This window comes from Lycium barbarum, chromosome 4 (genome assembly GCF_019175385.1).
Source record: "Lycium barbarum isolate Lr01 chromosome 4, ASM1917538v2, whole genome shotgun sequence".
Lineage (NCBI taxonomy): Eukaryota > Viridiplantae > Streptophyta > Magnoliopsida > Solanales > Solanaceae > Lycium > Lycium barbarum.
Window position 1 is genome coordinate 133,524,758 of NC_083340.1, and position 27,787 is coordinate 133,552,544.

The window sequence follows — 27,787 nt, forward strand, 5'->3', positions numbered from 1 at the left end:
CCTACAGCAAGTAAACTTGATGACAGAGACCTCTAGTACCTAGCTAGAAGTTTTTAATGCCGACCATAATTTCATTAAAATGGTCATAACTTTAATTACTTCAAAGTAGAGCAACTCTTTTGTTACAAAAAAGTAATCTATTAATGATTTTATTGCAATAAAAACACAAGTATTGTTCAACAACATCATGATCAACTAAGTAAAATAATTGCAATATCCCCATCAAGATCTAACTCTAAAGGAGTACTATCCATATCTTCTTCATACTGCTACTTGATGGGAGGCTAAACAATGAAATTAAACAGTAAGTACATATACGACAGTCTGGGTAACATAACAATAATTTAAGAAAGACTAGGGAATTATATCGCAGTATAAATATCCGGTCGAAATCATCCAACATAAAATTGTATAAGACCTTAGAGATTAATTTATGTGGGATTTCGACGTCTTCCTCAGTAACAATTATTTCATTGTTTGATCATATATAAGTTGGTAAAATCCTTAAGACATAATATGACAAAAGAAATGTTATGACGTGACTAGCAAACAAATTAGCCTGGAATGTTTCAAATTAAGATTTAACCATTAAAATATTTGCACTACAATTGCAGGCATGCATATGAGCAAAATAGACTTTAAATTCATGAACATATGATAAATACAACAATTGTGTATCTTTTATATAAAAAAAATGTATACCATGGATGATCACTTTACACTGAACTATCTTTATCTATTTACTTTGGCCAAAGAGGAGGAAAACAGAGAGGAGAAAAAGGAAACAAGAAAATCATGTACAGTTTCTATACATATAGCTAGATATAAAAGGAACTAAATATGCACATGAGACCTTTATAGGGATGAGGTCATTTCAGGGAAATCGGATCATTTATGATGAAGAGGATGAGCTTCAAGAGAATGATTTGGAAACCATGCAGTACCAAACACGAGATAGATCTTGGGCCATCATTATCACAAAAGATTGGATAAATCATAATCACAATCATATAGAGACACTAATTGTTCTTGAACCAATGGCACATGGTCATACCCCAGATAGTTATAATTAAAATCAGAATATCAAGACTCCATAACATTCTCCAATAGCCATGACTCAATTCTCTTATATTCTTCAGAAAAATCCATTTGTTCTTGGCTTCCTTCTGATGATGAATCTATAGTTACTTCTTGGCTATTTTCTTTAGGTGGTGGTGGGGATGAAATTATTGGACTAATATTTGAACCATTGCCAGTAAGTTGTTGAACAAGATTCTTGAAGTTACAAGAGTCAGCAATATATACTTTGGGTTTCAACAATTTTATCAACTTGTTGTGGTGTTTCTTGGAATTAGCTTGACTTCTCATCATGACTTTTTCCCCCATGTTGCCTAGAACAAGGAACTAGGAGAGTATTACTTTTGGATACTTAGAAATAAACGAAGTTTGCACTTATTCTTCTTTGCTTATAACGAAGGGATCATAAGAGGATTAATATATATGAAGGATTTTGAAGGAGTTGATATATGATACACTAGTTGAAAGAAGGAGAAAAATGGGTATTTACCAAAAGAAGCTGAAAATGATGTTTATTCTACACTAACTCACAAAGGTGTGAAAATTGGAGTCCATTCTACTCACCATACCCACCCCCCCTCCACCCCCACCCCTCCAAACACACACAAGGGGCAGCTAGAAATTCATGTTTTTAGTTAAATTCCTCATCATATTTTGTACACTTTACTTGTGTTAGTTCGAATATGTGTACTTTATGCCTAATATGTGTGTTCATGTGTAGGACATGAATTTGAGCACTTGGAATGATGTGGAGCTAAAAAGGATCAAATACGACTTTGAAGTCTGAGTAAAAGTCAAACAAAATTGATGGGGATCAAGTTCGGAGGTTGACGGTCGAGCACGCACGACATCCGCGATTAAAACACTCGATGCCACTATTTTTGGCCTACCATGACACAATAGGTTTCAAAAATAATTTCTTTTATATATACTTAAATCATTAAATTCCTCTTACATAAAGGAATATGCTAGTATAGCGCCAAAGGTGGCTCAAAAATTACACAAGTTCAAATCTCATGTGTGAAATATCCTTGCATTTTAGAGTCTTTTAGTTCAAACTTCAGACTTTGTCACTATCTTCAAATATTAAGTATCACATTCTTGCATTGTTTTTATCCTCCCGTTCAAATTCCTGACTCCATCTCTATCTTCGAATTTTAGGTACCACAATCTTGCATTTTAGAATCCTTTAGTACACATTCTTGACTTATCTTCGAATTTCAGGTATTACATTCTTGTATTTCTTAGAACCTTTTTTTTCAAATTCCTGACTCCGTCACGATCTTCGAATCTTATAATATCACACGTTCTTGAGTTTGTTTTTGAATGCTCTTATAAATTATTTTTAACTTTTGCCATAACCTCCACCTCATGATTCCCAATCCCATGTAACCCCTCTCTCTCTCTCCATCTCTATCCCCATCGATGTGTCACCTCAATTTGTGAAATTATTAAGAATATGCTAAGAATTGTAATTACATGGATTGATGGCTTGTTTTTTGTATTATTAGGCAATTAAATATAGACGTTAGTCAATTTGTTGGTTTTAACAGGGTAAAGATTGTGAAATAGAAAAATAAACAACTAACAAAGTTGTCTCATTATGCTGGTACTTGCAACCAAAGTTTAGAGAAGATAAAATAATACAGAACGGGAAAGGCATTAAGAGCGACTATTCATCAACTTTGATCTTGTTCGTGATTAAAGAAGAACATTTGCTGTAAATAAGGACTTTTAAAGTGATTTTATTGTTAGCGGATTCCAAAAATGGAACAATAAGAAAGAAAAGATGGTATAAATTATAATTGTAAATATATATTCTCTCCCTCAAGTGTCTTACTTTTTTTTTTTGGCCAGTCCCAAAAAGAGTCTCTCTTAAAATTTAATAAATTGACAATTCAAATATCGTACGTGTTTATAATCACAAAATTTTCTAATTTAGGATCACAAAAATTCAAAAGTTTTTCTTCATTTCTTAAACTTCATGCCTCGTCAAACTATGACACTTAAATTGAAACGGAGAGAGTAATTTTTTACCCTCCTTGAGTTGTACACCGTTTGGTACCAAGGTGTTCATTTTAGTTCTAATCTCGTCTTATTTATTTTTATTTTGTTATTTGTAGGTTTATTCGGGAAATTTGAAAACTACAAAAAGAATAGTCACATGACTCACATCTTTAGGATATAAATCTTGCTATTATTTTTTAAAGTAAAAAAGTATGCTCTCTTCTGATTTTTCTTATATTTTCCTGGTCTAAAGTATTTAGTTTTTATCTTGGTTATTTTAAAAGAGAAACAAAGGAGAGAAATTAAAAAACAAAACAAGCATCAATAACATACTTACAAGTTGGCGTAAAGATTCCTCAAAATCATTTCAAGAACAAACTCTTGGCCAGCACTATACAATGACAGGGGCCCTGAGATTAGATAGAGAGCACAATTTTCATACACAAATCTATAGCATTCACAAACATCAATCTTAGGGCAGCCCGGTGCACAAAGCATTTTGCGTTAGCAGGGTCCAAGGAAGAGCCGCACCCCAAATATCAGTTTTACATGATAAATAATAATGGATAGCAGCAATTGGGCAAAGTGAGATTTTTCCCTGTAGACTTGAGCTAGCATCAGTTCTTCACTCCATCATTGGTTAGCCTGCAATAATAACCCAAAAGAAATTCAAAACCACAGGAGGGAGTTAGTAGCCATACCAAATACACTTTTCACTGAGATAAATCTGTGGGAAAAAGCAAAAGTATAACTATTCAAGATCAGAACAAAACTAAATTACTTTTTTTTTTTTTGATGACATGGGAACCCGCAGCCGCTACCCTTTAGGTGAGCACAGGGTAAACCCAGCTCCTGTGCAATAGCTCGCAAACCACACAGGTGATTACTTGCACCAGAAAAATACTTTCTCACTCCCTCCGGTTCATAATAAGCGTCCACTTAGCCTTTTTATTTTTGGTTCAAAATAAGTGTCCACTTACATAATCAAGAAGGAATTAACTTTATTTTTCCAGATTTACCCTTATTAAATGCTAAGTGACCAGATCTCAATGTGTCAAGTTAATAGTAATATGCAAATTTTCATTAAGGGCAATTTAGTCAAAATACTTATTTTTTTCTATAATTAGTGCACACTTATTTTGAACCGGAGGGAATATGATTTAAGATGTAAAACACCCACGATGATTTAGCACGAAACAGAATATGGTTGAAAGTGATGGAAAAACTGCTAGATGCGCCAAAGCAGGAAAGTATATGATTTGCGCAAGAGAAAAAAAAAAAGAACACTCACTAGACGTCTTAGTAGTCTTCGTCTTCGGAATAAGAAGCATCGTTGTATTCGTCATATATCTGATATTCTCCAAGACTCTGATCATCTTGCACTTCATCCACCCCCGCTGTACTGAATGGAAAATTGCCAAAGAGCTCTTGCAAGAAATCTCTGGAAACATTATCGTGGTTTGAATCTGGGTAGCATATAGGAAACTTAATTGCCAACAAAATCCTTTGGCACACAATTCCAAAGGTACTTGAGCATCAAAAAAAATATAATCTATTGATCACTCCATGTCATTTCCACCTTCATTCCAATGCACTAAGACAGATGTCACTATTTATGACCCGAAGTGAACTTCTCTTTTATCACAAAAAGGATCATCACTTTACAAGACAATGTTCTTTCCCCAGTTTCTTCTTGTCTTGTCAGAACTAGGCTTTAAACCAAAGGGATGGCCTAATGGTCAAGAGCTAGAGAGATAATCTTAACCAAGGTTCGAGTAAAATAGATGTCACCAAGTCAAATCTTCCCATCCACCTAAGCCTTGTTGGGAAGCCCAACACCTTTGCTGGTGGGAGGTAGTAGATTAATTGGAGGTGTGCAAGTTCCTCGAAATACCGCAGTTATTTATAAATAAATGAAAGAAGAAAAGATCGACTAGACAGGTTGCAAAGGTTTCCAAGAGAAACAAGCTGCTCCCCTCTAACTTCGTGTTTGATATCATGTAAACAATCGCCAATAGTCAGTTAAATCTTTTTAAGACAACAGCTTCTCATCCAAATAATACTCATACATATCCTAGACATCCATGTTACTACAGCCTTCTACCCTCTAGTTCCTTCTTTGTTAATTGCTTTACTGCTTCTTTTGTCGGGCTGTAGGAGAATAGAAACAACAATTACTAAGGATAAATCCAGCAATTTTTTCTAGAAGAATTCTTTTTCTATATTTCGAGCAATTCTCTTGCAGGTTTGCTGATCATTCAACTAATCCCATCCATCAACATGTAAACATAAGAGAAGAATGACATAATAGATCTGATTAAATATGGTTTTATTCCAAGGATACGTGGATCATCATGTAGAGAGCCATCCCCTTCCTCGACAGCCTGAGAAGACAATGAATCAGGTGACTTTACAATAAGGAATACTTATTACAAATTGCTTGTGAATGCATTCCAAATATAAATATGAACTTACGAGGTCAAGAGGGTCATATGCATCAATCTCCTCTTCAACATTATCATCCTCAAACTCATCTTCAAAATCTTCTAAATCATCAGGTTCATCAACTTCATGGGTTTCTGCTTGTTCATCGACTTCATTGTTTTCCACTTGTGACATTTCAAGGAATTTATTAAGAGAAAATACTTGAGCGAAGGCTCTGATGTTACTACAATTACAAATAGTTGGAAGGTAAAATCTATCAAAGGCAAGGTAAAATCCAGAAAGCCAATCAGCTGTAGGAATTATTTTAGCTTTAAGGGTGTGTTTGGTATGGAGCAAAACATTTTCTGGAATTTGTTTTTCAATTTTCATGATAGATTATTATGTCAACAATTAAGATTCATAATAGACTACAAATAACACCAACTGCTTTAAACCTTTATTGGCTTTTTCATGCTCTTCAGGTCTTGCAACTTTCACATAAGTGTGAATCCTCTTTGACTTTTCGAAGCGAGCAGACACGGAGTTTAGTAAAGACTCAGCACGGGGATGAGGGCATACTGACATAAATCTCACATCAATACAGCGTCTCAAACAATCAAGAGTATGAGCGGAGAACCATCCTGTTGTACTCTGCAAATTAAATAATCGGAAGAAAAGTATCATTGGTGATTTCTTCAAGATTTGTCAGAATACACAAAGATAACAACATTCAAGCAGATCAGAAAAGTACATATGAAGTGAGTTACTAGTTACTATAGGGCAACACTCCCCAGGAAGCAAAAAATCATTTGTCTCATACAGAACAGAAGGAACAAGGCACCAGACAGAGCATGTTGAATATATTATAATAAAGAAGTTCATAGTAATACATCCATCTGGGAAGCAAAGATTAAGAAATTGGAACAAAAACCACAAGGTAAAAGAAATTGGGAAATATCAAGAGGTAACATGAACCTTAGCACAGCTAAAAACAAGAAGTAAAACAATCAATCTCTAGTGGACAATCCGTTTGCTTCTCTCCTACCCCAGATTGACTTCTAATCCTTAAGATTTTCAAGTCAATGGATTTAATTATCTTTCAGCACAAGAGGTCTCTTGAAAAGAAATATGACATTTGAAAATATGTGTGTGAGTGCAGCGCGTGCCAATATGTTAATACCTCAAAGGCAGTTCTCGACTCACTCAATCAGTAATTGACACAGATGAAATGCAAAAGTTTTTTCTAACTTTCGCAGGGAAAGGCAACCAGGAAATTTGATATATGTAAGTTGTTAAGACTTAAGAGAATGGACCAAAGTTCACAGGTCTAACTAAACTCTAAGTTAGATCAAGAGGTGAGAATTGTTCAAGACCATACAAAGAGATTACAACTCATACCCTCGATCAGTGTAGGACTCTTAACACTCGGTCCCATTTTCTCCTTCCTGTTGCACGTCGAAACTGGACAGCTAGAGTATGGATAACTAATTACGCCTACCATTGAGTAACAGAACAGTAAGGATGAGTTTGATAGTGAGCCCAACCTCACGCATTTCACCCCAATTTAGTAGGCAAGCAACCCATGCCTTCACGTAGGCCACACCACCCAACTTTGTGCTCGGATAGGGTAGCTCATAAGCTAGTTAATTAAACCCTAATTTCAAGGGACTTGAACTCAGGATTTCTGTCTACAATGATACCATGGTAAGAAAATGACATAGGACCTAAGGACCAAACTCAACCCCCAATGCTAGCTCGTGAGGATTGTAAAAGATAGTATAAAGAGAACACAGTTTACACCCTTAACCAATTCGGAGCTCTAACACCCTAGCACATTAGAGTTGGACATCTGAAACGTGGATAACGCTATATGGGGGCCCACCATCGGGTAACACGGCATTGGGAACCGTCTGGCTTTGATACCATGTTGAAGTATGTGACCAACTTAACTAACATAACACCTTTATTTACTTAATTATATTTTCAAAATGTCTCCTCACATGTCAGCTTGGCGTAACTGGTAAAGTTGCTGCCATGTGACCAGGAGGTCACGGGTTCGAGCCGTGGAAACAGCCTCTTGCAGAAATGCAAGGTAAGGCTGCGTACAATAGACCCTTGTGGTCCGGCCCTTTCCCGGACCCCGCGCATAGCGGGAACTTAGTGCACAGGGCTGCCCTTTGTCTCCTCACATGTCGGCTTGATTCTTTTCCATAGGCAGAGTAGCAAACTTAATTTCCTTTTATAAAGTGTACCTTTTAGGTTAAGTATGTAAGTTGGGTCCAAATTTCATTTTCTTAACATGGTATCAGCATAAACAAAAGTCATGGTTTTAAGAAAAAGGCTACAACTATACCATGTCCTTCCTTTCCAAAAGGACAATAAATTATTGAGATAACAAGCGAATAGCTGAAGCATCACTATGCTTGGTCCCTACGTAAGAAACTATGGAACTACTAATCCATTTATTAAGAAACTACTTCATTCTTTATTAGTTTTCCGATGTCATAGATTTATTATGCCATGCAAATAGTAGACATGAATTTACTATGTTCACTGTAGGAAGTTACATACTTCCATTGTCATAGTGGACTACATACACTTCAATAATACTGAACAACCAAATGCTAGTGGTGTTTCTGATTTGAAGAAAGCAAGGGCACCATGAGCACCACAAACCATATCAACATGTATAGCATACAGTAGCAAAGTTTTCACAAGCCGGAGAAAATATATAGGTGATATGCTCATGGAGAAGGAACTTTTTATTGAACGATAACATACATCGCAAGTTTCTTCCTTCGAAGGTTTTCTGATTTCTTCTTGAATGTAGTCATCCTTCAGTTCACAAAGCTGCAATGGTATCTGACATTTACATGGAAAAACACGGAAGGCACATATATCATCCCATCTATGTTGCAATCTGTAGAAAAAGAAAATATGACATAAAAGAGTCTATTAGTTAGCTATCATTATCCACTAAGACCAAATCAAAATCGGATTTATGTAAGATCATATTGGCTAGTTCAGCTGGATACCAGAATAAATCTAATTATATCCAAGTTAAACGACATGACTAGCAAAGCAAAATGTACGAGAACAAGAAGCCCTGCAGAACTGAATTCTATCAATACACATAAAAGAGGTGTTAAACTTGTTGCTCTCATGGGTGTGGCCTAGTTGCCAATGGTGTGTGTTGAGAACCATGAAGTCTCAACTCTCAAGTTCAATCCCAGCGGAAGCAAAAAATAGTAGGTGATTTCTTCCCATTTGTCCAAGCCTTGGCGGACAGAGTTACCAAGTATCAAATAAAAAAGAGGTGTGAAGCTTGTTAAGTAGCACATTGGTTGATATGGAATTGGTCTCCTCATATGGTTTTGGGCAATGATCATCTCATGAACTAGCTTTTGGAGTTGAGTAAGGCCCAAGATCTTTACATGGTATCAGAGTAGGCAAAGATCCTGGGTCCAAGTCTCAAGCCACCAATTACGTGCTAGGCTCATCAAAAACAATCACGCTTGTACATAGCGTATTGAAGACATAAAAATGAAAGTGTGCTCTCTCTAACAACTTAAGATTTTAGATGAGATGATCAAAAACTTAAACAAAGCTAATGAAAATTGCCATTTCCAAAGCACGAGTTCAATAGAGAAGTGCTTGTTCCCAATAACACATTATACCTTTAGTGTGCATACACCTTCTCCGCCGCCTTGTCTATCATTCTTCTAATGGTTTCAAGGATAAATATATCTAGCTTTGGTGTCAAAGGGTAACGCAATATGCATTCAAAAGTGACATGATATCTAAAGCTATTATTGATAACTATTATCTATTAAATCTAGAAATACTTACAATGGAATTAAATTACTAACCTTCACGGAAAGCTAAAAGAAATGAACAATCGTCATTATCATTACATAAGATGATAGAACAATATACAATTTCAGCATGAAGGAGACTGAATTTTTTTTTTTTTTGATGAGAGGGGACTGAAATTAAAGAACGATATCAAGACTAATTTGATTTTGAGTGAGAACTAAAGTCCATGGACTGGTTTTAAGATGTAATAACACTCTCTTACAACCCATTTTCATTTGAATGTAATTCAAACACTCTAAAACTCGATGCGGCCATAACCGCATAACCAAAGCAAGGGATCATTTACAGCATGATCTCTAAACATAAGGCTCTCTCCTCATAGGGATTCATAGGTCATCAATCAGAGACAGGATATGATTGCAATCTAAATACACCGTACGGCCAGCCACATGATTGTTTTTTGTTGAAGAGTCCCACATTAGGTGGAAAGGGGATGGGAGGTCTCTTTACATGGTCTTTGGCAATCCTCCTCTCATGAGCTAGCTTTTGGGGTTGAGTTAGTCCCAAAGATCCATTTCTCAACCCCAAAAAGCTAGCTCATGTGGGGAGGATTGTCCAAGACCATATAAAGAGACTACCCATCCCTTTTTCACCTGATGTAAAACTCTTCAACACCACACCTCACGCCTAGGCTGGACATCTGGAGCAAGGGCTCTTCAATGGGGGGCGAACCTCGGTGAACAAGAATTAGGATGGGTCTGCTCTGATACAATGTAAAAAAATGGATCTTGGGCCTAACTCAACCCCAAAAGCCAGCTCATGAAGAGGAGATTTCCCAAGACCATATAAGGAGACTATCCATCCCTTTTTCACCCGATGTGGAACTCTACAACATTTTTCATGTTAGTTTTAGCAAATAAGCTAAAGAAAGTTTTTAAATTTTTTATCAATTTACTCAACTTTATAGCTCGTGAACATCTACTCCAGTTTAGTTAGCAGACAAGCAACAACAACAACATACCTAGTATATTCCCACAAGTGGGGTCTGGGGAGGATAGAGTGTACGCAGACCTTACCTCTACCTTGGGAGGTAAAGAGGCTGTTTCCGATTGACCCCAGGCTCAGTTTAGTCAGCAGAATACAACTCAAATAATTTGTAATCTTTTCCCATCTGAATCCGACAAATAGGACATAGCTTGAAGTACTTCTGAATAATCCAAAAGTGCACTTTGCGCAACACTAGCTAGCTTCTTTCTAATATAGATAATGTATGATTAAAGATGGATAAGATTCAATTTGAGATGAAGATTACAGCATTTTTACCTACAGATTACAAAGAGCCAGGATAGATTTAAATTCTAAAGAACACATTATAGTTATGAGTGTTAATGGATTCAGTACCCAGATGACGCACGGCTCTCACAGTAGCTTCGTAATTCATGGTGCACTCGGAAATCAATATTCTGGTATCTGTTAAGCAAAATGCAAGAAGTAAGCCATCAGCATGATCAAGAGGTCAAAAGAAACAGCTATCATGTAGGAATTGATTCTGAGTACCTTAAGCAACACCAGATCAAGAAAAATGCATATAAGATACAAATGGATCACATACCCCTGGTTGTTGCAAATAAAGATGTTGATATGGGGAAAAGAATTAGTAGGCCCTTGGCGAAAAGTGTTTGGTAATTAGCAAAAGGAAGAGAACTGTTTCATTTAAAGAACATATAACAAAATGAAGTCGAGCAAGTTGACATTTGAATGGACCCGCATATTAAAGGAGAAGACAGCTATAAAAGGGGAAGAAACCTATTCTCCATCTTATTTTACAAACAAGAAAGGCAAGTCAATGCAAAAAGTTTCACTTCACTTACTTCCCCATTTTTCTATCCTTTCTCTTCCTTCCTGAGTTTGCTAACAAAGAGGAAAAACTTACAAAAAACAGGCTTACAAAGTGGAAGAGAGTTCAGAGATATAAAGTTCTCTCTTCATCCCACTTGTAGGAAAGAGGAATCAGCTCTATGTCAGAGGAAGAAGCCATAAAGGGAGGGACAAAGAGAGAGGGAACGAAGGCAAAAGAGGTTAAAATTCCATCTCTAGGATAAATAACGCTTCTAATCTGGTCAGTTTCAAAATCTATGTCTGATTTTTTTGTACCTGAAGTCTTAAACTGTGTGCAGTCATAGGATTTCTGTCACCCTCTAATAATCCCATAAATGCAGATATCTCTTTAGGCAAATATTTACAGTTTTTCCAAGGTCGGTATGGATATGAGATATACAAGATATATTTCAGATGACATAAATGAGAGTACCTCTAATAAATCAAGAAAAGAGGGGTGGGGGTAAAGGGGGACTCAGAAAGCATCATCAGTGAATAGTGAATACATATAACTTAGTGAGATCCACAAGGCGAGCGTTAAGAGTAAGAAAAATATAAGAAAGGATTATTATTTCATTCTTACATGCGGGATTCAGGATCCTTCCGAGGATCATAACCTTTTCTTATCCAGAATCTACGGAAAGGCCCATTCAAAAAGTAATATGCTACTCCACAAAGAAGCCTGCATAAACATGGAGATAGACTAAAACTTCATACTAGCAGTATTCATTTCCAAGAGATAATTAAATAATTCATTCCGAATAATAGAATTGAAGACTGTATGAGAACTGTAAATACTACCTTTTGAGCATGCTCTCTCGAAATTTCAGACCCTTATCACGCAAGCGCTCAGCCAAAGACTCTTTGGCCCATATTTTACGCTCTTCAAACAATTCACATACCGCCTTCTGCCATCTCCAACGATCTGAGCCCTGAGGAACGTACTTTTCCCAATCCACTGGCTTCGGAATCTGTATGAATGTTAAGCAGAAAACCCACGCAGCTGCAATACCATCTTGCTGCAGAATGACTATATTCTTTTATATGTATATTTTTGTTCACGAAAAGATGTTTCTTCCCATCCCAAAAGACAACCAAAGTTGGAACAAGCTTTAAGGTCTCTCTTGTATAGGACAAAAAAAGTGCCTCTACAGGCAAGGGTTGTTCTAGATGCATTAAAAATTGGAAGGCGAAGAAGAAGAAGTTACCAGAGTCTAACAACAAACAAAGTACACAGAGATGCATTGCAGACACATAAGGATATCTTTGATAGTAAAATCAATGGCAAGACTTGGCTCCATCTCCCTCTACATTGAAAAAAATATACATCAGTAAAATATTAGTGTGCTGAGTATTTGAAGAACGTATGAAGTATGTCAAGTAAAACTAAACAGAGTATTTCAAGCATGCAGCTCTATAAACGCTAAGGAAAGTGAAAGTAACATAAGGTAGAACATAAAAATTCATAATGGCCTCATCACATATGAAGACTAATAAAAAAGAAATGACAAAAAATTAAAAGATCCACGAAATTAAGTAAAAAGACTCAAAACATAGAGAATAAAAGACAAAACAAAGTGAAAATGACTACCCTTATGTTGTTTGTAGAGCAGCAAGAAATGGATCAATGAGTAGAATTAAGTGGAATCAATTGTCCGTACATTGTTCATGAGGCCCCCGAAATGTTCGTAAAGAGGATCAAGACTCTGCAGCTAATCTGTGTTCATCCATCTTGCAAACTTCATATTCTACCTATGTTGGTATTAGGTTTGGGATTACTTCAATATCTCACGATTAGTTCATATATAAAATTGGAAGCTTTCTGGCCAAGGTTTGCAAACAATACAGGAAACAATTATATTTCTTTGATTGTGTCAAATTAACTTATATACAGTTCAAGTATATTTTAATGAAGGAAGATATCTTTCTGGAGTGATAATTGGTTAGGATATGGTCCTCTAAAATACTCATATCCAGATTTGTAGCTACAATTGAAGATGCATGGAGCGAGCAGGGATGGAATCTCTTTTTTAGAAGATTGTTAAATAATTGGGAGATTGAGAGGGTGGTTGAAATCCTCAAGACAGTAAAAATCTTTCAAGGTATAAGAAGTACTGATCATTCAGTGGTATTGAATGGAAGCAGCAACAAAAAAGTTTACAGTCAGTTCTGCTTATCTTCTATCTGATACAAACTATAATAGTTCTGATAGGCCTTGGGAATCTATGTGGAAAACCAAAGCTCCTTTTAAGATGGTCTGTTTTTTCACTTGATTGGTGGCTAGAAAGGCATGTTTGACACATGAAAACTTACAGAAAAGGGGGATTCAGTTGACTCCCAAGTGGTGCTTTTGTGTCAGGAAGAGGCGTAAAACAAAAGCCATTTGTTTCTTCACTGAAAGGTTACTGATATATTGACTAATGTTTCTATATTTGGTTGGGGTCAAATGCTAGGTGCTTTGAAGATATTACATGCTCCATACAGAAGATCAAAATAAAGTGCTTTTTGTTTCTTCTTTTCTGGTGTACGAAAAGCTATCTAGAGGATGGATGCAGAAGCATTTTTGAATTTTTGAATCCTTGTAAGATGAACCAGGCCTTTTGTAATTGTAAATATTGAAACCAACACCTCGTTGGTGATGATGAATACATATGTTACCATTCTAAAAAAACGGAGCTTTTTAGAAGTGTTAAACAAGAAATCCAACATTTCATAGACCAGGGTCCAAATCTAAGCAAACACGAAAAAAAATAGGTGATATCTTCTCATCTATTTGAACTTTGGTGGGCAGAGTTACCTAATATCTGAGTTGGTGGAACATGATCATAAGGATGGAACAAAGATTATCATAAGGATGGAACAAAGGAGGCAGCAGCAACAACAGATGGTATCTTCAGAGGGCGGGCCAAAGCCTAAAAAGAAGAAAGGGGCAACTGAGTTAAAAAGATTATCGTCAAGTTTAATTCAGGATGCCGAGCCATCAAGGTTGAGGGGTAGGTCTCACAAAGCTCAGTCAAGATGAAATTAAAAATCTTAAGCTGGAATGTCAGGGGTTTGAACGAAAGTCAGAAAAGGAGTACCATTAAGTCTCTATTGATGAACTGGAAGGCTGATATAGTTTGTTTGCAAGAGACTAAAATTGAGGACTGGTCACATCAACTTGTAGGCTCTCTTTGGGGTAATAGATGGGCTAGCTGGGCAGTTTTACAAGCTAGTGGAACCAGGGGGGGAATTATAATAATATGGGACAAAAGGCTGTGGAAAAGCATCATCATTGAGCCTGGAACATATTCAGTTTCTGTAATTCTGGAGAGTCTGCAAGAGCAATTCAGGTGGTGCTTCACTGGGGTGTATGGTCCACATAGCAACAATGAAAGGGAGGATCTTTGGTATGAACTAGCTTCTATAAGGGGCACCTGGGATGGTTATTGGGTGTTGGGAGGAGACTTTAATGTGTGTAGATTTGATTATGAGAAATTTAATTGTCACAGAAGGACAAGTGCCATGAAAACTTTCTCAGATACTATACTAGATTTGGGTCTCATGGATTTGCCTCTCCTGGGAGCTCAATACACTTGGTCTAGAGGAACTGAACAATTGCAGGCATCACGATTAGACAGATTCTTGATTTCTCCTGATTGGAATGACTGTTTTAAGGCTATAAAACAGATAGCTCTCCCTAGAGTGGAATCTGATCATAAGCCTTTGATGTTGGAGTGTGGGGACTGGGACTCTAGCGCATCTTACTTTAAGTTTGAAAATATGTGGCTGCAGACAGAGGGGTTTCTTGATTGTGTAAAAGCTTGGTGGAATAATTATGAGGTTGTGGGTAGTCCTGATTTCATTCTAACACAGAAGCTTAAACTTTTGAAAAAGGATATCTCCAATTGGAACAGAGAGGTATTTGGGAAGTTGGAAGACCAAAGAAGCAAGGCTCTAAATGAACTTTCAAGACTGGAGCAATCTACTGAAGGCAGAATCCTTACGGAAGATGAAAAGATTCAATCGCTTAATTTGCAGGCTCAGATAGAAGAAGTAGCAAGGATTGAAGAGATATCTTGGAGACAAAAGTCAAGATGTCTATGGCTCAGGGACGGGGATAGAAACACAAAGTTTTTCCAAAACATGGCTAATGCACATAGAAGGTATAACTGCATTGATAAGATGCAAGTAAGGGGGTCCACTACTGAAGACAAAGAAGAAATCAAAGAGGAGATTTTGAGCTTCTATCAACAGTTGTATACAGAGAATGAACCTTGGAGACCATCGGTTAGATTTGATAATCTAGCTAGAATCTCTCAAGAAGAAAAGGTCTGGCTGGAAAGGGAGTTTGAAGAAGATGAGATTCATTCAGTCATTAAAAATTGTGCTCCAGATAAGGCACCAGGGCCGGATGGCTTTACTATGGCCTTTTTTCAACATGCTTGGGAGGTCATCAAAAATGAGATTATCAATGCCTTGAAGCACTTCCATCACCACTGTCACATGGTCAAATGCATCAATGCTTCCTTCATTTCCTTGATTCCTAAGAAGAAAGGGGCAATCGAACTCAAGGACTACAGACCAATCAGTCTAATTAGTAGTGTCTACAAAATTGCTTCAAAGTTACTTGCTGAAAGACTCAAAACAGTGATCGGGAAATTGGTGACGGGGAGTCAGAATGCTTTTGTTAGGGGAAGGCAAATCACAGATGCATCACTCATTGCCAATGAGGCTCTAGATTGGAGACTAAAGAGCGGAGAACCAGGGTTGCTATTCAAGCTAGACATAGAGAAGGCTTTCGACAAAGTGAGCTGGTCATATGTGCTTAACATTCTGAGTCATATGGGCTTTGGAAACAGGTGGATAAGGTGGATAAAGTATAGCATCTCTACTGTCAAATATTCCATTTTGGTTAACAGGGGACCTGTAGGTTTCTTTTCCCCTCAGAGAGGCATCAGGCAAGGTGATCCGATCTCACCCTTTTTGTTCATTTTGGCAATGGAAGGACTTAGCAAAATGTTGCAGACAGCTAGCCGTTTGCAATGGATTGTGCCATTTAAGATAGGAAGGAACCCTGGACCTCAAACTGATGTCTCGCACCTGTTATATGCAGATGATACATTGATCTTTTGTGGTGCTGAGAGATCACAAGTGACAAAGCTTAACCGAACCTTATTTATTTTTGAAGCTATTTCAGGTCTGCATATGAACATGCTTAAGAGCACTATTTATCCTGTCAATGAGGTACCAAATTTGGAAGAGCTAGCAGATATCATGGGTTGCAAGATTGGATCATTTCCTTCCACTTACTTGGGTCTTCCTTTGGGTGCTAAATACAAATCTACCGAAATCTGGACAGGAATCATTGAAAAGTTCGAAAAGAAATTGGCAACATGGAAAATGCAATATCTTTCATTTGGTGGCAGGCTGACATTAATCAACAGTGTTCTCGACAGCTTACCTACTTATTATATGGCACTGTTTCAAATCCCAACTGACGTTCTGGAGCAAATTGACAAGTTAAGGAGAGATTTTCTCTGGGAAGGCAACAGTGAGGACCACAAATACCATCTCGTCAAGTGGGAAAAGGTGACTCAACCAAAATTTCAAGGAGGTCTTGGTATTAAGGACCTTGCAGCTCATAACAAAAGCATGATGATGAAGTGGCTTTGGAGATTCAACCTGGAGGATGCAGGGTTATGGAAAGATGTTGTGATAGCTAAACACGGAATATTGGATCCTTGGTGCACAAAGGCCTCTACTCTTCCTTATGGAGTGGGTCTCTGGAAGGGTATTAGAAGATTGTGGGACACCTTTGTTCAACAGACTCATTTTGAAGTGGGCAATGGCTCACTCTTAAGATTCTGGAAGGACAAATGGGTTGGAAGTACCATCCTTCAGGATGACTTTCCAAATTTGTTCAGAATAGCTCAAGATCCCAACTCTGTAATTGCTGCTAACAGAGAAGGGAACATTTGGGACCTGTCTTTCAGAAGAAACATGTATGATTGGGAAGCGAATGAGTTGCTAGATCTTTTTTTGAGACTTCAACAATGTTTCATCAATCCCCAGGAAGCTGACAAACTCAAATGGGGACAACACAGTGGGGGAATCTACACAGTCAAGGAAGGATATCATCAAATGTGCTCTAGAAATCCATTCATAGACAATTGGCCCTGGAAACTCATTTGGAGAACAAAGCTACCTCTTAAAGTCATATGTTTCACTTGGACAGCTCTATATGAGGCTTGTCTTACTCAAGACAACCTGATGAAAAGGAACACTCAGCTTCCAAGCAGATGCCATATGTGCAGAAAGGAGGTGGAAACAACCAGGCATCTTTTCCTCCACTGTGAAGTTGCCTCAGAAATCTGGAATCTGTTTTTTTGCCTCTTTGGTCTTAATTGGACCATTCCTCTCTCAATAAAGGAAGCTTATGAGAGCTGGAATCTATGGGAAGTTGACAAAACCATCAAGAAAATTTGGAACATGGTACCAGCTAGTATATTTTGGTGTATCTGGTTAGAAAGGAATAGGAGATGTTTTCAGGGGGTGTCAACACCTTTAGGTCTTTTGAAAGCAAGATGTATTGCCAATTTGTTTAGTTGGACCAAATTGGTCCCTGTAGGTAATGCAGATCAACTTTTGGATTTTACTAGCTCATTAGTTCTGGCTTAGATATTTGTTGTACAGCCAGACAGTCTTCTTTTTGTAAGCTCAAATGCTATATCTTGTAATTATTGCATCTTCTTGATGCCTTTGATTAATACCACTTACTTCATCAAAAAAAAAAAAATCTGAGTTGGTGGAAAGAAGCAGGTAACCGGTAAATTGATCAAGGCGCACAAGCTAGCCCAAACACCACTTAGCATCAAATACCAAAGATCCATTTTTACACTTTAATGTTAAGTCAATGTCAATATTCAATTGAATTTTGCATTGGGTACGTACTAATATACTGAGTAAACTACTTTACAGCATAGATCAGTTGTTTACTATTGTAACATTAGTGCTAGAATTAAGAATGCAGACGATTTAACATACAGAAGAGAAGGATTTAACCTTTTATGGGTCTTTCAACAGGCCCCGGATCAATAGTGACCTGTTAACTAGAGCTAGATATCACTAAAATAAAAAATCATATTCCTATTAGACTCAAGACACGGGATAAGAAAGTGCATCAAAGGTAATCCAGTGTCCAGAATTACTCAAACATGGAACCATGTAGACACACTTTCCATCTTAAGAAATCTACTACTGCCTAGGCAGCACGACACAGGATCTGCAGTGGTCTTGTTAGATTGATTGAAAAGATTAAAGTAAAAATGCAGAAATCATTAGATGAAAAAAAAAAAGTGTTTTAGAATGTCTGCAGTGGTCTTGTTAGATTGATTGAAAAGATTAAAGTAAAAATGCAGAAAACATTAGACTGAAAAAAAAGAAGTTAAAACAAGAGACTTCTTCCATGCAGGCAAAAAAAAATTACCTCCCAATTGTGCCGTCCCTCTTGTTTTCTTTTTGAGCCCACACTTGCACAAGGTTTTAATCTGAAATTACAAAATGTTTGTCAATTTTCTAATAGGAACATACATCTCTTAAAGAGAATGCTTTTAACCTAGACAAGGAAACTGGTCTGCATCATATATAACCAATTGTGGTGAGACAACTAATGTTACATACACTTCATTTGCCTCGAAGTTGATCAATTGATTATGTGTAATACGTGCAAATCCTCAAATTACACTACGATCATGCTAAAAATTGAATGTACTACCCACAATGGATACTTGCAGCCGCAGCATATACATACCCATACAAAGTTCATATAACATCTGAGACAACAATTTTCCACTAACAGCAACTCTCTCTCTCTCTCTCTCTCACACACACACACACACACAGAAAGACAGAAATATAGATGATATAGATGGCTAGATGATATAGATGGCTTGCTAAAACCATGGTGAAACAAGATTGTGTGTACAGGTATACAATATCTAAAAGTTAAAATTGCAAAAGCAGATTTTAACAAGCCAAAGCATCTCACACAATATTATCAGGCGTATCTTTTGTGGAGAACAGAGGAGGTAGTAAAATCATTAAATCCTCCTGATCGACATCCATAAGACCTCCCTTCTCTGCAAGCAGTAAATTCAAGAAATTAGGTATCAGAAAAGAGCATTTCCCACATTGTGGAATTGCAGGAATAACGAGAGAAAGGCTGACCAAATTTAGGTTCCACCTCTGCCCACTGTCTCTTTTTTCTTCTCGCAACATCAGCGTGAACAGCGAGAACATGCTGATAGTCTACCATTCCTTTGAAAGCAGCACAATCGTGCATGAAAAGAAAAAAGGGAACAAGAAATTTCATAGTTAATATGCACTCGCAAAGAGCAGAAAGACAAACTAGAGAAGATGAAGTAGAGCCCGTTTGGATTGGCTTATAAGTTGGCTTATAAGCTGTTTTCAGCTTTTTTGAGTGTTTGGCTGGCCAGCTTAAAGTCATTTTATGCTTAAAATAAGCTCAAAAAAATAATTGAAGCCATTTGACTTAGTTTATCTAAAGCAGCTTATAAGCTGAAAACAGCTTATAAGCCAAAAAAAATAAGTTGGACTACCCCAACTTATTTTTTTCAGCTTATAAGCTGCAAACAGCTTTAAGCTGTAAGCCAATCCAAACGGGCTCGTAGTCTACATTAAAAGCTAGTTCTTACCATTAAAATGATAAGCTTCAGAAACATGAGAAACAATATTAGCTGAGAGATGCTCCTGCAAATTAGTAGCTGTCTGCACTTCAATTTCTTTCGAAGCGCTATCATTTAAACATCTAGACTCATTCACCTTTTGTGCAGCTAAAGAATTTTCAACAGAAGAATTTTCTTCACAATTAACAGGACTACTAGAAGATTGTATCAATATTCCACAGCTACTGTCAACAGTTTGGACATCCCTTACTTTACACTTGGATATTTTCAACAAGAAGTTATTGCTATGGTTAAGCTCCCCGAAGGCTGGGTGTGAAAAAGGATCTTCTGGCCGGAAATGGAGCTCCAGCTTATTTGACTGTGAAGTGCGAGCCTGAATTACAAGGAGTGTCAGCAAAGATCAGATTCTACAATTAAATTACCACATGTCTACAAAGCCAGTTAGTCAGCCATTTAGTATCAGTTAACAGCCTTCGTTACCACTTTAAGTGTATAAATATTATTCCGTAAATATTCACTATTTCCAACCTATTAAATTGAGAAGTTAAGGGTAGACGAAGCAAATAAATAAATCCAATTGCATAGAAAATCAGTTACACTGTTTCATCTAGTATTAGTTAACAGCCTTCGTTACCACTTTAAGTGTACAAATATTATTCCCTATATATTCACTTTTTTTTTTTTTTTTAAACTGGCAATTGTGTATTCATCAGCATTTAGGACATGCTGGAGACCTTCCAAAGTGTTACAGCAGAAACACAAAAAAAAAAGGAAATAGAAATACTTACAGAGATTTTAGTAAATCTACAAACTAATTTATATCTTCTAATCCTATTTCCTTACACCAAAAGTAGAAAGATACTATACAATTCCATTTGAATTTCTGAAGGGAATTGGATCTATTTTCAAAACACCTATCATTCCTCTCCCTCCAAACTGTCCACCATATGCAGTGTGGGATTATCCTCCACCATTTCTTTTGACTCTTACTGCCTCCCCTCTTCATCCAACAGCTAAGCAAATCTGCAGTGTGTTCAGGCATAGTCCATTGTGTCTGTGAGAAATAATGACCACAGTTGTGCAGTGAATTTGCAATGTAGAAATAGATGCTTGTTGGTTTCATTTGTTTCCTTGCACAAGAAACATCTGGAAACTATGTTGGCACCTTTTCTCTTTAGAACTTCATGTGTTAAACAAGCCCTCCTTGCCACCAACCATGCTAAGCATTTCACCTTGTTTGGAACTGGGCCTTCCATAAGTTTCTCCAAATATTTGGCTGCTCTCTATTCTGTAGATTACACTTCCTTTTGTAAGCCCTTTTTACTGAGAATTTCCCATCACTGTTATGCTTCCATCTCAGGGTGTCTGGTTCATTGTTAGTGCCATTGAAATCACCAATTTTGCTTAACAGGTCGGCCACCCTTTCCACCTCCCAATCATTCAACAGCCTTCTGAAATTTAAGTTCCAGCCCTGTACACTCCACATCTCATCTATTGAGCTCTCTGGAATATTGCATAGAATAAACAAGTCTGGAATATTTCCCTCAATGGAACTTGCTCCTTCCAAGAATCTTTCCAGAATCTCACTCTTTTCCATCTCCTACGGTCATCTGCATATTACTTTCCATCTTGGGCCATAAAGCTCTGATTGTTTTCCGTGCTCCAACACCATAAGTGCCAGTGCTCACTCTAGTTCACCAAGGATTGAGTTCACCAAACTTGCACTTGATCACCTCTTTCCATAATGCATTCTCTTCACTGCTGTACCTCCATAGCCACTTCATCAACAGACAATTATTCTGTGCTTTCAAATTTCTAATGCCCAATCCACCCCTTTCTTTACCTCTCATTGTTGTCTGTCATTTAACCAGATTATAACCTTTGCCCTCTCTGCAGCCATGCCATAAGAACTCCCTTCTAAGTCTATCCAATTTCTTCTGAACATTGGAGGGTAAAGGAAATAATGATATTACCTATGTGGGAAGAGAATCTAGAACAGAATTGATAAGAATAAGTCTTCCTCCTAAAGATAAGTATTGTGCCTTCCACTTTGCCAATTTCTTTTCTGTTTTCTCTACTATCCCATCCCAAATTTCCCCTGCTTTGTGTTTGCTGCCAAGAGGCATGCCTAGATAAGTTGTAGGCAAAATATCCACTCTGCATCCTAAAATGAGAGCAAGAGTCTGTATGTTTGGTACCTCTTTTATTGAAACCAGCTGGTTTTTCCCCAATTAACCTTTAGGCCTGAAGATGCTTCAAACAGTGTCAAGATCATTCTTATGTAACCAATCTGTTCAACCTTGGGCTCGCAAAATATCACTGTGTCATCTACATATTGTAAATGACATATCTCTTTTCTCTGCCCCCCAATATTCCCTATCTCAAAACCTTTAATCCACCTATTCTGCAAAGCTATCCTCATCAAGCTATCAAAACCCTCCATTGTTATTATGAGCAGGAGAGGGGACAATGGGTTACCCTGCCTAAGTCCCCTTTCGGAAGGGAAAAAACCTACAGGTTCTCCATTCACAAGAACAGAGAACCTGACAGTTTTAATGCAAAAGTCTATCAATTTCAACCACATCTCACCAAAGCCCATCTGTCTAAGGCTGCTCAACAAAAATTTCCAATTAACATGGTCATAAGCTTTTTTTTTTTTTTATGACATGGGAACCCGCAGCCGCTACCCTTTGGGTGCGCACAGGGTAAAACCTATTCCTGTGCAGTAGCTCGCAAACCACACAGGAGAGATAACCCGCACTAGGCAAGCCCCGTGCGACGAGCTCGACCCAGAAGGCAAATCCCCTGCTGTTGTAGGCAGGGGGTTTCGAACCTGAGACCTTGGTCATAAGCTTTTTTTATGTCCAGTTTACACATGACACCTGCTTCTGCCCCTTTGATTCTGGAGTCCACACATTCACTGGCAATAAGTGCAGCATCCATGATTTGTCTCCCCTTTATAAAAGCCATTTGATGCTTGTTCATCAGATTATCAACTACCTTCTTGAGCCTTTCAGCTAGTAGCTTTGCTACTATCTTATAAACTCCACCTATGTGACTTATAGGTCTGAAGTCCTTCAACTCTGATGCTCCTGCTTTTTTGGGGATCAATGCTATAAAAGTAGCATTAAAGCTTTTCTCAAACTTCTGATTCTCATGAAAATATTGAATGGTTTTCAGTATGTCATCTTTCATTATCTCCCAGAAAGTATAGAATGAAATAGGAAACCCATCAGGCCCAGGTGCCTTCTCCCGCATTTTTATGCATTCCAAAACTTTTGCTTCATCAAATCGTCTTTGAAGCCACTCTTTCTCTTCCATAATAATCCCTCTGACTTCATGTACCACCAAATCTGGCCTCCATTCCTCTGTTTCTTTGTAAAGAGTCTTGTAGAAGTTTTGGATTGCTTCTTTGATGTCCTCAGGGTTTGTCACCTCATTTCCCCCCACAGTCAGGTTATCAATGGAATTAACCCTTTTGTGAGCTGTTGCTATCCTGTGAAAGTATTTTGTATTTTTGTCTCCCTGTTACAGCCATTGTATCCGGGATCTTTGCTTCCAAGCTATTTCTTCATTTCTTGCTACTTCCTCATACTCCATAGCTAAATTGGATTTTTGTATTGCCTCATCATCTGTAAGAATTCTTTGTTCTTGAATAGCCTCCCAATTAGCCAATTGATTTAGAATATCCTCCTCCCTCTGTTTCCAGTTGCCCCTATTATTTTTACTCCAGTCCTTCAGTTTTTCTTTTAACATTTTCAGCTTTTCAGCCAGAACAAAGCCAGGCCTCCCGTCTACAACAAATGATCCCCACCACAGTTTCACATTTTCCTTGAACCCCTCTACTCCCATCCACCAGTTCTCAAATCTAAAGCAAGACCTTTTGAAGTTCAACTCTCCTCAATATAGCAAAATAGATAGTGATCAGATCCTATCTTAGGCAAAACTGATTGTTAAATAAGAGTGAGTTGTTCCTCCCATGTTGAAGAGTAGAGGAATCTACCAATTCTGGAAGCACTTCTATGTTCACCTCTTCTCCATGTGAAGGAACCTCCAAATAAAGGAGGATCCACTAACTCCAGTTCCTTTATGCATTCAGAGAACTCAGCCATAGCTCCATTGATTCTCAGACAGTTTGTTCTCTCAATAGGGTATCGGATGACATTAAAGTCGCCCCCCACCACCCATGGCCCTGCACACCTTTCCTTCATTGAGTAAAGCTCCCCCCATAGTTCCCTTCTTTCAATTTTTTTACCGTCAGCATAGACAGCTGTTAGAAACCAAGTAAAATCTGAGTTTTGTCCCGTCATTTTACAAGTTATACATTGATTGCCACACTCCACCATCTCCCCTTCCCAAACTCTCCTATTCCATAAGATCAGTATTCGTCCACTAGTCGCAACAGCCTCCAAATGCACCTCCCCCACCCATCTATTGTCCCATATACTTTGAATAATATTATTAACACTGCCCAACAATTTAGTTTCTACAAAAATATACACATCTGCTACCCACTGATTAATCAGATTCCTGACTAATCCCCTCTTTTTATCCTCATTGAGCCCCCTCACATTCCATGACACCATTTGTATTCTCATTGATGACTGCTACCTAGATTCCTCCCTCTAGTTCTAGGCTGATAAATTGAAAATTAAAGGTAGACGAAGCAAATAAATATGTCCGATTGCATAGAAAATCAGTTACACTGTTTCATCTAGTATTAGTTAACAGCCTTCGTTACCACTTTAAGTGTACAAATATTATTCCGTAAATATTCACTATTTCCAACCTATTAAATTAAAAATTAAAGCTATATAAGTCCAATTGCATAGAAAATCAATCACACTGTTTTTGTTCCTTTTTCCACTTTCTTTATGTAGAATCCTCAATAGTTGACATGCATCTTCACTGTTACTAAGATTTTCTTGAATGCTATGTGAAAGAGTCAATGACCTACTTACATTAACTTGACACTCTGAGGCAATTATAGATCCTGAAAGAAATTATAATTGCTGAATAAATTAAGCTAAATGTTACATTTTCCTGTTTTGACTCTTCTTTTCTTTCTAAAGGAGTTTGGCAGCTTAATAATGAAAGATTAGATAGAGAAACCAAATGTTGACTGTTCTCATGTCCTAAATTTTAAGCGATTTGGTAAATGTAAGAAGAGATCAAACTACTTTATCAAACTTCAAGATGCTCCATGAAGTGCTTCTTTTTGGAGTAAATTTCCACTTCACATGACTTACATTCTCAAAGATGAAATGTACGACCACTTACATATTTTCAACTTGTTTTTATCAAGTAACAAAAAAAAGGTAGCTGCAGAAAATGTGAAAGAGTCCATTATGACATGCACTATTAGTACCATCGGCTGAGTATTTTTCTAGAAGCTCGGTCAATGTTTTAGGCAAAAAAAGTTAGGAATTTTTTCAAGTTTCAACACCATCAAAAAGGACATTCTTGCACACTAGGCTAAGTGTTCATTGCTCTTGAATAAGCTTAATAGTAGTTAATTAGACAAGTGAACACTCCACCCCAAAACTAAACTAGATGAACTTGCTTTTCCTTGACCGTTTGTGCAAAGCAAAAAGAGTTATGAGATTGCTACTCATCAATAGCACAGAACATACTAAGAACTGAACTTTCAAATTCCGACGCGGTTAATTTGCACAAATTGTACATACAAAGAAGTTACATTATGAATCAACAAAATGTAGACATTGTAATACCTTGACAATGCCTTGAATGCCGCCAAGAGTCTCAACAGCACGTTCGACTGAAGAAGGGTAAGCAGGGTAATGAACAGCAAAGACCTTGTTAGTGGGTAAATTTCCTGATACTGAACCGTCGTTTATAACCCCCATACTCTGTTATAAAACCAGCAAAATACTCATTGTCTCAGCCAAATATTAGTTTAGTAAGTTCTGCATTTGTCTAAAAAGCACAGTAAGAATGTTATTTTTTCCGATTTTTCTTTCCAAAAATTAGCTCAGTGATGATGGTTTTGGTGAAATCAATACGAACACAGTGAAGAAACCATACAAAGCAACGAGAACCGCAACCCCATAGGATAATTTGCTCCACATTTTTCGAAGTTCTCAAAAGGTTAGAAACATGAGGGACAGATTTTTCCTTTTGACAAGTTTTTGACAAAAAATCTCCCTATATTTATCCTAAACCTCAAATACATCCTTAAAGTACCACTTTAATAGAATATGTCCCCTATATTTTTTTTGATGACATGGGAACCTACAGCCCTCCAACCGCTACCCTTCGGGTGCGCACAGGGTAAACCCAGCTCCTATGCAATAGCTCACAAACCACACAGGAGAGGTAACCCGCACTAGGCAAGCCCAATGCGACGAGCTCGACCCAGAAGGCAAATCCCCCGCTGTCGTAGGCTGGGGGTTTCGAACCTGAGACCTTCATTATGAAAGCCCCATGCTCAACCAACTGAGCGACCCTTGCGGGTATATGTCCCCTATTTTTAGGACTATCCTAAAAGTTTCTGTCTCATAATCAACAGCACAACCAACCAACAACACCAAAACAAGTCACAACCTTCATCAACTAACCATTCGCAACGTAATAATACTAAATCCATCTCGAAATACAAAAGAAAATCTGATACTATTCAAAGCTCTATAATCATACAAGAACACTCCTGGCACTAACATAGCAACTCTAAGAGTTTAAACGAAAAGGCAATAATGAATAAATAAAACTCTTCACCCACGCGAATCAATGTAGGGATTCCAAAATCCTCGACCGCGTCTATTATAGTATACAAAAAAAAAATTAGCGGGAAGTGAGTTGCTAGCTTAGTGAGTAATAACACTTATCAACAACTGTTTTTAATCAGGACAAGAAAGCAAAAACATGCCAGTATGAAATATTATTGTAAAAATAATGTTACCTGTTTCAAAAAAAAAAATTATCGTAACAACGCCCTTTTTAGAAATGGTAAAGAATAATCAGTCTTCATCATGTATTTCATGTAAACAATAATTAATTAACAATTTGATAAAAACTTGAGAAATTACTATGTTACTCTGACTAAATGAAGTGCTTATATACTGCTGCATTCGAGTTTCGAGTGTAAAAAATAATCCTCACACAAAATATTGCATCATTAATACTAAGGCGAGACCTTAAAAAATAAAATAAAATAAAAAAGGTTCATTACGCTACATATCTCTATAATATGACTTATTACACTAAATTTTGTATTTTAAAATCAAATATTTACACCCTTTATACTATGAAAATCCTTACAGTTACTGACCAATAAGGTATATGTGTTAATGAATATTAAGAAGGCAAGTTTGACACCCCAAAAGTGAACAAATAAAGCCCTAAAATATGAATTACCTGAAACAAAGTCAATAGCAATGGAGGAGCACAACGTTTGCAGTGTTCTGCCACACTCTTCAGTAGAAAGCACGGGGCACTTTTTTCGATTTTATTTTTATTTTCTCGGCACCTTTTTAAGCTTCTTTTTCTTTTCCCTTTTTGGCGTTATTACCACTGGGCCTGTTCAAAACCCGACCATTATAACCTAATAATAAAGTTAGTTTATTAATTTATTGGTATTGGATTATTGGATTAACGATTAGCTAGCGGATTGAAATTTTATAGTTAACGATTTATCGGTGCGGGAAAGTATTACTCAATTCCTTATTTGGTAAACAGTTACTCCATTAAGAATTATCATATTCATAATTTTACCCTGAAGTATATAAAATAATAGAATATGTATTATAATTTGTAAACCCTTTAACAAATAAAGCTAAAGCCCCAACAGTTTAATGGATGCCTTCGTAATTGTCCAGATACTTTTGCATTGCAATCTGTTGTGAGAGATTTGAAGCTTCATCATCGATGGTGATAATGGA

At 37.2% G+C, this 27,787-nt stretch overlaps 1 protein-coding gene across 4 annotated transcripts; it reads right to left on the minus strand.

Moving 5' to 3' along the window:
• Positions 1-3,386: 3,386 nt before the first annotated feature.
• On the minus strand, positions 3,387-27,787 carry LOC132636557 (uncharacterized). Of its 4 annotated transcripts, XM_060353481.1 has the most exons (17): positions 27,264-27,761; positions 25,622-25,759; positions 20,026-20,262; positions 19,899-19,953; positions 19,411-19,500; positions 19,232-19,322; positions 18,671-18,731; positions 12,466-12,509; positions 12,004-12,174; positions 11,786-11,884; positions 10,726-10,794; positions 8,290-8,428; positions 5,964-6,159; positions 5,560-5,693; positions 5,429-5,468; positions 4,376-4,550; positions 3,387-3,729 (listed from the first exon to the last, which is right to left on the minus strand). In XM_060353481.1, the coding sequence occupies exons 2-16, from the start codon at positions 25,754-25,756 to the stop codon at positions 4,384-4,386; spliced, it is 1,728 nt and encodes a 575-aa protein (XP_060209464.1). In that variant the 5' UTR covers positions 25,757-25,759; positions 27,264-27,761; the 3' UTR covers positions 3,387-3,729; positions 4,376-4,383. The 4 variants fall into 4 exon arrangements, 3 of the variants coding, with proteins under 3 accessions (XP_060209464.1, XP_060209462.1, XP_060209461.1); XM_060353479.1 differs by having other exon boundaries at positions 12,004-12,171; positions 12,463-12,509; positions 19,899-20,262; positions 27,264-27,766; XM_060353478.1 differs by having other exon boundaries at positions 19,899-20,262; positions 27,264-27,756.